Source organism: Mirounga angustirostris, unplaced genomic scaffold, assembly GCF_029215605.1.
Source record: "Mirounga angustirostris isolate CCGP_5_RB_7025 unplaced genomic scaffold, mMirAng1.0.hap1 SCAF_13, whole genome shotgun sequence".
Classification (NCBI taxonomy): Eukaryota; Metazoa; Chordata; class Mammalia; order Carnivora; family Phocidae; genus Mirounga; species Mirounga angustirostris.
The window spans coordinates 31,913,903-31,927,310 of NW_026991721.1; the positions used below are offsets into that span (position 1 = coordinate 31,913,903).

The 13,408-nt window shown below is 34.7% G+C and overlaps 1 protein-coding gene across 1 annotated transcript in view; it reads right to left on the minus strand.

The window, feature by feature from the left end:
• ANO3 (anoctamin 3) overlaps positions 1–13,408 on the minus strand; it is a 400,310-nt gene that overhangs the window by 99,363 nt on the left and 287,539 nt on the right. The window contains exon 7 of the mRNA XM_064575888.1: positions 7,876–7,976. Coding sequence (XP_064431958.1) covers positions 7,876–7,976 — 101 coding nt within the window. The remainder of the gene's footprint in view (positions 1–7,875; positions 7,977–13,408) is intronic.

Genomic DNA, 13,408 nt, shown 5'->3' on the forward strand with positions numbered 1-13,408 from the left:
CCAATGCATATTAACAGATCATTTGCTTTTATATGAAGTCATCCATCCATCCATCCATCCATCCATCCATCCATCCATCCACCCATTTATATTTCTATCCATCTAAACACATATGTAATAAACAGTTATTCTGTGAGCTATGTTAAGGTATAACCATTAAAAATGTAGAGAAAAAGAGGGTATCTACCCTCAAAGAGCTTCCTTTATAGTTGAGGAGACAAGTGATGGTTATAATAAATTGTGATAATGCAGGAAAACAGAGTGCTATGGAAGTACCTAGGAAGGGATCTCAATTAGTTTTTGTACACGAAGGAGAAAGGAGTCAGGAAAAACTTCCTAGAGCATGTATTATCTGTGTTGAATCTTGAGGCATGAGTGGGAATCGTCCTCTGAATAAAGTACTTAGGACATGGTATTCTTGACAGAGGTAGCAGCCTATGAAATGGCTATAGGAGCAACACCAAATATTTAAAGATTCAGGAAACTGCAACTACTTTGGTAGTCTCTGGAGTATAAGTTGCAAGTTGAGTATAGTGATAAAAAAGCTGGCAGGGATGATGAACAAGGCACAGATAATGAGGGGTCTTACCACTGACTCTAAGGTTTTTGGATGAAAAACAATGGATGAAAAACATTGAGTGTTTTAAGTAGGTGTGAAGCATGTCTGATTTTAGAGACTCTAGAAGTTCGTGACAGAGGTTAATTCATCTCCTAAAAGATTCGTACCATAGCCTCATTTTGGAGCTCAGAAATCTCATGGTCTAGGTCTTCTAAAATGCCTTTTTATCCCTGCCCACCAAAACCTATTTCAGAGGATCAGTAAATTCTTCCCTCTGTGGCATCTAGAAAGCAGAGCTGAATCAGGATAATCGATATTTGGTCCTAACTGTGTTATTAACTACTTAGAAAACTTGAAAACCTGAACTACTATATTTCATTGCAAACACTAGTCATATTGCTAAAAAAGATATTTTTTCAGTTGTCTCTGCCATACCGCAACACTAAGTTCAAATATGGAATTTCAAGGCTTGCCATGTCTATCCTAAACTCATTTAAATATCTTCCCCCTTCATTTTTTCAAATATACAGAAATTTGTGTGCATACATAATTCATTTCCCATTGGAATACAAACCATCTTCTCTCTGAACTTCCTCTACACAGACTGCCTTGCACTATTTAATCATCATTATATAACTGATCATGGACTATCTTCTATAGGACATTGGGCCTCTTGAAGATAGTAGTTTTATTTCATTTGACTTTGTATGCCTGCTGTATACTTGGCACACTGTTTGATAAATAGTAAGTGATCAGATGGCTGATGAATAAATGAATGAGTCTTTGTTTAATTTATAGTTGCATTTATTTCCTTCAGTGCCTGAGACCACTTTGCATTTAATAAACATTTGCTAAATGAGGTATTATTTTTTAAAGCTACAAATGTAGAAATTAGCTTAAAATAATTTTTAGCACAAAAAATCTAGGGATGTTATGTAGAGGACATAAAAGTTATAATTATCAACCATAGATACGGTAAGGAATATTAGAAAAGCAAGGGGACATTTAGATTTAACACTATTCTCCATTTATCTTTATTGCTGCTAGTTTGAAATTTCTCATAAACATTTTTAATCTTTGAAATATTCTGGGAACAGAAAGGAAAAACAAAGGAGGAAAGTAATAAAGGATGAATATATGTACTTTTTAGACTAATATTATAAAAGCAAATAAAAATGAAGAGACTCACTTTTCCCAATTAACCCGCACTAATTATCAGTCAAATCTAGGATGAACTATGTGTGACAATTAGTGCTGTTGAGTCCTCTTACTTGAAGACTGGTTATTGCTTATCTGTTTGGCTCTATTAAAGGGTGAGATTTCTTTCTGTCTTTGCAATATCTTAGCGAACTGCCTGTGATGACTTTTCCCCTAATTTTTCATTTAAAAGATTCTACGATTTTACACCTTGCATCAAGGCAACATCTATCTTCTTATCTCCCTACCCACCTATTTACAACAACCACTCAAAACTGTAAGGAAATAATGATGTGAACCACTGTTTCCAAGCCAGTGTTTCACACAGCCATGTGGTCACAAGTGCAGATGCCTGCAGGGCCAAGGGAAATAGGCAGTCACATGGGTGGAACCCTGGGTCCCCACCTTGTCAGGAAGAACTGCTCCACTCACCCATTTCATAAGTTGGGATGCCTGTTTCTATGTTATTTTATTTTTGAGTGAAGTGTCCTTTGCATAAAAACATGATCTAAGTTTAATCCCAATTGTGATAAAAAGATTGTTCTTAATGGTTTAAAAATCTCTCCCCCCACCCCCAATCTGCTATGTTTAAAATATTTGTGGGAGAAGATTAAGAATCCCATTAAGGAACTCAAACTGAGAAACTAGGGGATGACTGAATCATCTTAAAATATGTTTGACTCTTTTATTGCGAAAGGGGTAAGAATGAATAGGAAACACCTTTGAATCAAAAGAAAAATAATGAAAGCAGAACTTAATTATTTCTGGAATGTGGAAGACACAGGCTAAGTCCTTGCTGATAGGAGAAAAATAAGAAAATCTGAACTATTTTCATCCTCTGAAATTTTCTTGGGTAGTTTTTGAAACATCAAGTCTAATACGCAGGCCATATTTACTTTGGAATAATAATCATAAAAGGAAACAGCTAGAAAATTTAGGTGTATAAAGTTCTACACATACATTTAAGCAGAGAATTTAGATAAAATGCTCAAGATTCATGTTCATACAATGATTTCTCCTTATTGTTTGGCAGGGTTATAACTAATAATTTTTTCTGAATAAATTTGCAGTTTTTCTTTGTGAAATATAATATGTAGGTTTCAATGCTGAATACATATGTGGGATAGCCAAGCATGTGTGAGCTTTTTTATGCATAAATCTTTTAAAAACTCTTGTCCTAAAAAGGGATATGTGTTTTTTCCTATTTAAGTTCTTTGTTATTGTATATTTTAATTTTAAGGCAGGATATATGTTCTTAAATGTGATAACAGTTGACAATTGGAAACTGAATCGGCCATCATAAAAACACTTTGCCACTCAATTTATGCTTGTATAGCATTCTCTTTTTATGAGGCAATGGCTATGCCAAATTTCATGTGTACCTTATAAATAAATGAGAAGTTAGTTACTAGGGATTTAATGTTACATCTATTATTTAAACTGGTCAGGAAAATGTTCCAAGAAAACTCTGTGTTCCAGTATTTGTCAAACTGTTTTCCCAAGAAACATATTAATATAAAAAAAAATCCTATCATCAAATGGAAAGGGTGCTTTGTATAACCAACTCTTGAAATGTATAAAAATGGTCAGAATTATTAAAATATTAAAATTGCTAAGACAATACTTCTTTACCATCTGCATCAGAATCCTGTGGGATGCTTGTTAAAAATGTATATACCTTCTGTTCTAGAATTAGTATGCCATAATCTCCGGAGGGGAGGGCTCTGGGAACCTCATGTTTACTAAGCGTCCCAGGTAATTGTAATGCACTCTAAAGGCAGAATGAGACCCACTTCTCTAAAAATACCTACAGTAAATAAACTTACTGTTTAACTCAGAAATTCAGAAACATATTTGCTCACAGGATATTTTTCTTTTAAGAATCTGGAACTAGTATTCCTTTGATACATTTTGGAAAATGTTACCTATTTTCTAATATTTATGTTATTAAATCATGAGAATTTCAATGGCATTTTCCATAAGTTTTAGTAATGCAGCAGTTGTAAACATTGTTTTAAAAAAACATGTTATAAGGCGGCACCTCAGTGGTGCAGTTGGTTAAATGTCTCACTCTTGGTTTCAGCTCAGCTCATGATCTCAGGGTCTTGGGATCAAGCCCTACATCAGGCTCTGCGCTCAGCCAGGAGTCTGCTTGAGATTCTTTCTCCCTCTCCCTCTGTCCCTTGCCTGCTCATGCGTGCTCTCTCTCAAATAAATAAATCTTAAATAAAATTAAAAAAAAAATCTTATAAATAAGAAATTTCAGGCGCACCTGGATGGCTTAGATGGTTAAGTGTCTGGCTTTGGCTCAGGTCATGACCCAGGGTGCTGGGATCGAGCCCCACATCAGGCTCCCAACTCAGCAGGGAGTCTGCTTCTCCCTCTGCCTCTGCCCCTCTCTCCTGCTCATGCTCTCTCTCTGCCTTGTCTCTCTCTCTCCCAAACGAATAAATAAAATCTTTTTTTTAAAAAAAGAAGAAATTTTGGCCACAATATCAAGAAGAGATAGTAACTGCATACATTTCAAGGTTTTCATGGTTCTTTCTTTAGATATATCAGCACTCTCAAATGCAATAGTAGCAGGAAAATTTTAAAAAATGAGTATCATTTTTAAAAAGAAAAAAAAATATCTCTGAAGAGAACAGCTTCTTCAAAAGCTACCGTAGGTCAAGACACCATGGTACACAGCCTGGAGACCTAAGCTCTAATTCACACCAACTGAGGACACTCACAATCTGGTAAGGGAACTGTTTTTTAGGGAACTTCTAAGGAAAACAACAAAAGGAATTAAATTCAGTATAGATTCTTTAAAAATTAAAGTTATGAGAGTACTGATTATTCTATCATTGAGTTTCTCAAAATTCATCTGAAAAGGTAAGAGTAAGGGCAAGGACAGAGAGGAGGTCAATGTTCTCCAAACAGACCTTCAATTTTTAAAAACTAGTAAAATCCGACATGATGATGAAAAGAGCTATATGAAAAGTATGACAGTGTAAACTGTGTTGCCATTGTCTTCATAAGATTTTTTTCCCTGTAGACTATGGCAGAATGAACATATTTGGAAAGTGAATTGATAAAAAACATCTTTGAATTTTGAATGTCCAATACTTGGAATAAAGCAAACATGTTAAGTGACATTTTATTCATAACTTATTCTTTCTCTGAGTGCAAGTATAACTGCAGCCTTAAGAACGAGAGTCTTTGCTGGGATCTAGGTCAAATTGTGTCAAATCCTTCCTTGTGCAGCACAAAAGGAACAAAATCTTCCAGACTCCTGGCCAACATCTGTTTTGTGTAAAGTCCAGAGGAGGTTAGGGGGATATATGCAGCCTTTCTGATGAGATGTTTTGATGCAATGTTCACTCAGTCTGAACTCAACCTGAATGCTGAAACCGACAGAAATGGGACACTTTGTGATAGACTCTAAGGGTTTTCTCCTTTTAGATCTACAAGGAAATTACTTTGTGCATGAATTCAATTACAACTCTTTTTAGACACAATGTTGAAATCACAGGACAAGGGGTAGATAAGGGCACCTGATTAGTTAAGATTAATTTAGAAATTTTTTAGCAATTTCATCCTGATATCAGAAACCAGGTCATCATCTTGAGTGTCATACTTTTCATCCTATGTTTACATCCTGTAGTCAAATTTGAATTTGTTAAAAGTAGATAATTTTGCAATATAAACAAATAAAATAACAGGTACCCACAATCTCACCTATCAGGAGGAGTCATTTTTAGCATAGTATATTTTATTATAGTAATATATAATAAATATATAATAACATATAATAATAAATATATTAATTATAATATATTAACTAATATGTCAATTATTAATATAATATATAATTAATATATAATATTATTACATTATATGTGTGTTAACATATAATTGATGTATAATAAATATGTTTATTATAATTTCTATTTCATTTCTATGCATTTTATATTGTTGGAATTACACTGAGTAATTATAATCATAATGTATACAAAATTTTTTTTAAAAGATTTTATTTATTTATTTGAGAGAGAGAATGAGAGACAGAGAGCACGAGAGGGAAGAGGGTCAGAGGGAGAAGCAGACCCCCTGCTGAGCAGGGAGCCCGATGTGGGACTCGATCCCGGGACTCCAGGATCATGACCTGAGCCAAAGGCAGTTGTTTAACCAACTGAGCCACCCAGGCACCCCAAAATTTATAATTGTTAAGAAATCCTATACCCATTCATTTTGTAAATGGAATTATATTCCACTGCAAGAGTGTATTCTAATTTACTCCTCTACTGTCGAATATAGAAGATATTTCCATTTTCCACAATTGTAAATAATACTTCAGGGAATGTTTTTACACATTGTTCATTTATATTCTTAAGATAAAAAATGGAGAGTATAAAAAGTTTTAAGGCTCACAAAAAATATTTTCAAGTTGAGTTTCTGAATATTTTATGAAGTTTAACTTGAACCATAAATAAACAAATCTGATTATTTACCATATCTGTGCAATGTTTGAATGTAACTATTTGTAAAATTCTTTACTAATTTCATAGGTTAAAATGTATCACATTGTTTTAATTCTGCATGATTTTATGTAGCATGAATATGTACAAACCAAACAAGAAGAAATCAGATAGAGCAAATGGCAAATATTCTCCCAATATCAACTTGTAATAAGTCCCAGGCAAGTATTTCAAGACTTTTTAGAAAGTGACATAGTGTCAAAAGGGAAGAATTCGTCAGAAGTTAAGAAATGTAGAGTAGGACAAATATATACTTACCAAGCTGTACTCTCCAGATTAGCTCAGTACAATGACTTGAACTGAAAGCAGTCCTTTGCAGACCTCACGCTAGCTAATCATAACACAAATAACATCTCATAGGCCCTTATTTGTTTCTTTCAGGAACCAACTTTTATAGAAACCTACAGACTTCAGGTTCTCTTAGGTAACTATCATTTGTATAAGATGTTGTAGAAATTAGACTTTTCTTTCCCTTATCATCTTTTGCTTTACAGTTTGTTATCATTATTATTCTTTGCCAAGCTTTTTGAGGTATTATTTGCTTATCTCTTAAATATCATTTTTAAAGAGAATTTTTAAACTCTTAGCTAAGTTTGAATATGAACCAATTAGGTACCCAATTCTAATATTGTCAGTAAGATTCCTCAGTAGTTGCCAGTGTTTAATCAATTTCTGTTTTGTGGACAATGGCTATGTTTGCATCTTTCAAAGCCTGAGGTGTTTCAAATGACTAAAAAGATGGGACAGCTATCTCATATTTTATTTTGAAAGCCATGGAACCATAAGACTTGTCAACACTCTTACTAGAATTGGCCTCTTCCATGCTACCAGGTCTGAGATGTTTCTCTGTATTTTTGAATTGTACTCTTACTGTTCATTCATATTCATTATCTAGAAGCTCTTTTACTTGGTATCTTGTTACTCTTTTTAAACGCTCTTATCTGCTGATGAAGCACATTGAGCTCTAAAGAAGCATAGTATCTTTGCACATAGTGGGAACATTATTGAATTTCACATGGAGGAAGTGATACATTCTGCATATAACACAAGATACACAATATAGGGAAGCTCAGGTCTATTCAAACTTCATTTGCCTGTAGGAAGAATGGAAAAATCTTTGAATGGAGCAGGCCTCCCATTCCCAAGTATCCTCTGGGACTGAGGACAGAACTAAGAGATTATGCGGTTGAACTGCAAGTAATGATTCTTGCTAACTGCTATACCAAGAGAAACACTCTATTTGTTTACAAATGGATGCTACACACACTTCCTGCCTTCCACAAAAACAGTAAGAATTTTTACCTACCCATATGAAATAAGAACTGAGACTGATCTTGGAAAATATAAGTTAAATTCTGAAAACAACCATTTTTCCCTCCCTCTAGGCCAGTCCACCTAGATGTGTTATAAAACATCCAAGGGACCATAAGTTTTATCACTTTTGACAAACATATTAGAAGGGAAAAAAAGTGTCCAAGATATTCTAACATTTGGAAGAAAAAGCTCTATAGAAAGAGTTACATTTGTTGCTCTAAAGTTTTGCAAAAAACACTCATCTTAATATACATTGAGATAGAATGAAGTAAAATTTGAAAGTACCTGAAGGGCATCCTGATATTTAGCCTTTCCGCATACTTGCACAGTGTGTCCCATGGAATATGAATTTTAATAAACATGATATCAGGGTTTGCAACAGCTGGCTGCGAAGGATAGAAAGGCAGTCACCATTATTTAGAATCAGAGCTGATGATATTGTGTCACAATTTGATTTGAAAAGAAAAAACACTGTCACCTTGTCTCCATGTAAATCATTGTCACTGATTTAAGGGGGATTTATATGAATAAAAATTCTTAATACAGAAAAACCTTCATAAAAATGTAACGATGCCATTGAATATAAGAATAATTTTTCTTATATTGATTGTTATCAAGATCCAGAATACCCAACCAGAAAAATCATGAACCAGTTAGGAATGTGAAGTTATTCTTGTTGGAAACTTTATCATGATCCTGCTCAGAGGGAACAGAAAACACTGACAGTTGCCACTAGTCATTCATTGATTCATTCACTTATTCTTCTAGCATATTTTATTGAGTAATTACTACCTGCTAGGTCCTATGAAAATCCTGGGAAAAAAATGGATTATAAATCATACAGGTCCTTGACCTTACAGAGCTGTTAAATTTGCACACTTACTTTAACCTTTTAGTCCAGAAGAATTTAAGTGTCTTTGATCCACCCAAAAGGTTTTTAAGCAGAGTTAAGTGTGCATCAAAATTATAAATAATTTATAAATAATTATAAATAAATAAATGGGGCTTTTAACAAAATTCTAATTCTTAAGAATTCCCAGAATTGGATTCCATTGTTCTGAATATTTTGTTCATATTATTAACAGAGAATCAGCTGCATTTTTGAACCAGATAATTATTAGGATTCTTAGATGTGGCCCACTAGTCTAAAATAGGTAACTAAATAATTGACTAGTCTGGCATTACATATCAATCATGGTCATATTCTATTTTTTCAAAAGCCTAGGCAATTATTTTCTCAAGTTCCTGTACTATCTGAGGCCCACACAGCAAGGAGGTTGTTCGTGACTATTCTAGCAGTGAATTCCACAGACCTTATCCTTCAAGTGATTAGAGATGCTGAACATACATAAAGGAACAACTCTGGTTTGCTTCCACTTAGGCAGGCCTGCCAGGTTAGACACAGCTGGACTGCATTTGGTTGGCATTGTTCATTTAAATTTCAGCTAGATGGAACTTCTCGAAAAACATAACCATCTTAAAAGCTCAAAAGTATGGAAGAAATTTATCATTTTAATTTAAAATCACATGCATTTTATAATTAAACTGTACAGTTTTATATCCATACATTCATAAAGCCCTATATTTTAGGTGTGGCTCATTTCATAAGTTTGCCAGAACAATATTTCAAATTTGTATCGCCAATATTTTAGAACAGTATTATTAGAAAACCATGGGGCAATCATCTGGCTGATACTCAGATATAGAGGGAATCATTGCCATAGGACAGGCACTTCCACAGACCAGCATTTGCTAAAGTTTATTCCACGGAGTACTATGAAAAAAGGCAAGATATTCCATGGTCAAAAAATTTTGAGTTTCTCACTAGAGAACTTATGAGACACTTTAATATGTGTATACTTGCTAAAAATATCCAAGAAGGTGAGAAAAGTAAACTAAATTTTCAAAATTTTGGACCATGGGTTTTTCTTCCTGATAGTTTATTGAGGTACCTCTATTTTGCAAGTCGTCATGGGAAAAATAGCAAAAGATGTTTTCACATAAGTATAATTTCCAGAGAGCTTTCCTACTTCAAATATGTTTGTTTTAAATTACAGGTAAAGAATGTGGGAATAAAATTGACAATGGCAGAAGAAGACATAGTATGTGTTAAATATCAACAGGCCTTTGAATTTAGACCAAGGTCATACATATCAGCTATGATTGAGAAAATAATGTGTAGAATTTTTTTAAATGAGATTAATTCATTTAAACAACTATTTGTTTTTTACCTAGCTAGAAAGGAAAAGGAGAACAATTATAATGTTATCTCTGGCTTCCTCTTAGCAACTATTACAGACTTGGCTGTAGGTTTCTGTGCAGCCACTAGGTATTTATCCAAAGGATACAAAAATAGTGATTTGAAGGGGCACATGCACCCCAATGTTTATAGCAGCAATGTCCACAATAGCCAAACTATGGAAAGAGCCCAGATGTCCATCGAAAGACGAATGGATAAAGAGGATGTGGTATATATATACACAATGGAATACTACCCAGGCATCAGAAAGAATGAAATCTTGCCATTTGCGATGACATGGATGGAACTGGAGGGTATTATGCTAAGTGAAATAAATCAGTCAGAGAAAGACAAATACCATATGATTTCACTCACATGTGGAATTGAAGAAACAAAACAGATGAACATCGGGGAAGGGAAGGAAAAATATAATAAGATAAAAATAGAAAGGGAGGCAAACCAAAAGAGACTCTTAACTATAGGGAACAAACGGAGGGTTGCTGGAGGGGAGGTGGGTGGGGGGATGGGGTAATTGGATGATGGGCATTAAGGAGGGCACTTGATGTAATGAGCACTGGGTGTTATATGCAACTAATGAATTACTAAATTCTACCCCTGAAACTAGTACTACACTATATGTTAACTAAATTGAATTTAATAAAAAAAAAAAAAAAAAAAGAAAGAAAAGAAAGGTTTCTGTGTAGGAGTGATAGAATCAAGAAAATCTTTCTAAAGCATAAAAAGCATAGGCATTTAAATGACTCCTTCACTGAGGCAAGTGAAAGAAGAATTTCATGTTTTATTATAGTTTTTCCTGCTTTAGCCATACAAAAGTTCTTATATTCAAATTGATAACAAAGATCCTTCTTTTGAAATTATGGTGTTGGCTGCTGGTGTTACACTAACTTGCCTTTTTGCTTACCAAGCACAATTTAAATTTCTTCAATCCTAACTGCCTACTTAGAAGAAATCACATGGTATGGTAGACAGAACATAAAGTGTGGAATCACAAAAATTTAAGTACAAATTCCATCTTTACCATGTACTTAGTTTTGTGAGCTTGGGGAAATTACCTAACCTCTCCGATCCTGCTCTCTCTCCTGAGAAATGGAGACAATGATCTTAACTCACAGAGCTGTTAGGAGTGTTATGAGAGACTGGATATATAAACTACTCAAGTATAACAGGATATCCAGAATTGTTCATTCTCTGTCAAGAGCATGCTTCTTCAATCAGATGCGGGCCTAAATAATGGCTAATTTCAAAACTTCACTAGAATCCTTCTCTCTCACTCTCTTTGTCTTTTTTCTCAGTAATTAGCTACCAGATTCATCTTTATTCCTTGGTTGTATAAGCCTTCAATAATAGGACTTTTGAGTTATACAAGTATAAAACCAGTAACAACCTATATTTGGGGAAAACTCTAGAGTGACTTGAATGGAGTGACTGAAGAATTAAGTATTTTTCTGGTAATATAAACTGGATATAAATTGTAATAAAACTGTATTTCTACAGACTGTAGTCTCTTTGGGAGGCGTCTCTTCCTTTACATGTATTTAAATTGTCCTATACCTGTATGTTATTGCTTGCTCCTAGGGAGAGGTGGGCTCTTTTTCAGCAGTTATAAAGAGAGAGAAAATGATACCCTCAGGATTACAGAAAACATATCTAGTATTCGTTTTCCTCAGAATCTGGAAGAGAGGGCTCTATGAAAATGAATGAGTCTAGACACAGACAAAAACCAATCTATACCAGAGATTTTTTTTTTATGAAAATTAATTGAGATATTTAATAGACAGTGCAACCATAATTTCATCTGAATATAAATGTATGCACATGTTTCCAATGAGTTATCTATCAGTTATCACAAACAGCAACAAGGACCTTAGAGCTATGTTAGAAAAATGTATAGCTGGGGTTTAACTCTACAATCTCACTTGCTCTCAAGAGAACACCATCCATTTCAAATCAGTGTCACAAACTCCAAAAGACCAGGGGAACAGGAGTGAGGGGTAGGCAGAGTGGTAAACACAGGGGCCAGTACACAGGAGATGGACAGAAACACAGTTCTCAAGGAAACCAAAGTCAGAGTGATTCTTTAAAATAGAACTCAGATCATATGACTTCTCAGAACCCTATTGCATTCAAAGTGAAAGCCAAAGTGTTTTTCAGTGACCTATGCAATCTCAAGCTCAATATCTTGCTAACCACCCTCTCCTACTACTTTACCCCTCACTCATCCTACTTCTTATCCTTTGGTCACTTGCTATGACTTGCCTACATGTAGAATGGTTTAAGACTGAATAACAAGCCTTTGAGAAATGCACTGAAGTTTGAACATTGCATTCCCTCCAATGGTTCCATGTGAGTTTGAAAGCAGCCATCTCTATGGTGGAACAGACAGCTCCTGGGACAAAAAACAGTCTCTCAGGAGCTGGACCTTATTCCAGTGTAAATAGAGATCTCATTTTCCCTCAGAGCATCATGGTTACTGAGGCTTAGGCATGTTGGTTTCCAGAGTACAGTTGTAACATGAAGAAGGTGTGAGTGACACATGTTTTGGGAGAGGTCTTGGAAGGTTTAACTTCCACAGCCAGAGAGCTTGGGTTTCATACTACCAGATGGGTCCTGAGTTGTTTTATCTTACAGTATGTACAATCAGAGTTGGTCACTCCCCACTTCTGCACAGCTCCCACCCTGGTCTAAGCCATCATCATCTCTGGCCTAGATTCCTACCGTGCTGTCCAACAAAGCCTTTGCTCACATTCTTGCCCCCAATAATCTATTCATAGCATAATGGCCAGAGTGATTCTTTAAAATAGAACTCAGATTATATGACTTCTCAGAACCCTATTGCATTCAAAGTGAAAGCCAAAGTGTTTTTCAGTGACCTACGCAATCTCAAGCTCAATATCTTGCTAACCACCCTCTCCTACTACTTTACCCCTCACTCATTCTACTTCTTATCCTTTGGGTCACTTGCTACGACTTGCCTGTCCTTGCCCCATCTTTCTCACCATGTCTATTCTTTTCCCTGTAGTATTTATTATCTTTTAATAAGTGAATCTATTTATTTATGTAAGTGCCATGAAAGAATAAAAAAGCCACGGCTTTTATTTATTTTTGTATACCAAGCACCGAGTTCTATGCTGGGCACACAGTAGTCACTCACTAAACATTTGTTGAATGGATGAATGAGTGAGTTAACTTATTTTAAGTACATGTTCTATGTAATTTGTACCTCACCAAGAGATGATGGAAACAAGAATGCAAATAAACCAGAATTATTCTGGAAGAGGTGCTATGTCAAAATTCAAATTAGCATCATGAATAGCTGGCATAGTACTGATTATTAATTCAATCCTGTCAACCTTTAAGATGTGAAAATATCTAATGCACTTAAATAAAAGAGATGCTTTAGAAAGATGTTTCTACATTAATTCTACCATCAAGGAGTGAAATGTCAAGCTAAGAGCACATACAGCTAGAACATTTCTAATTTTGTATGTCTTAACTTTAAATATATATAGATCTTTTTCAAGCAGCATGAACTGTCTTCTTTTATAACTTCCTCAACTT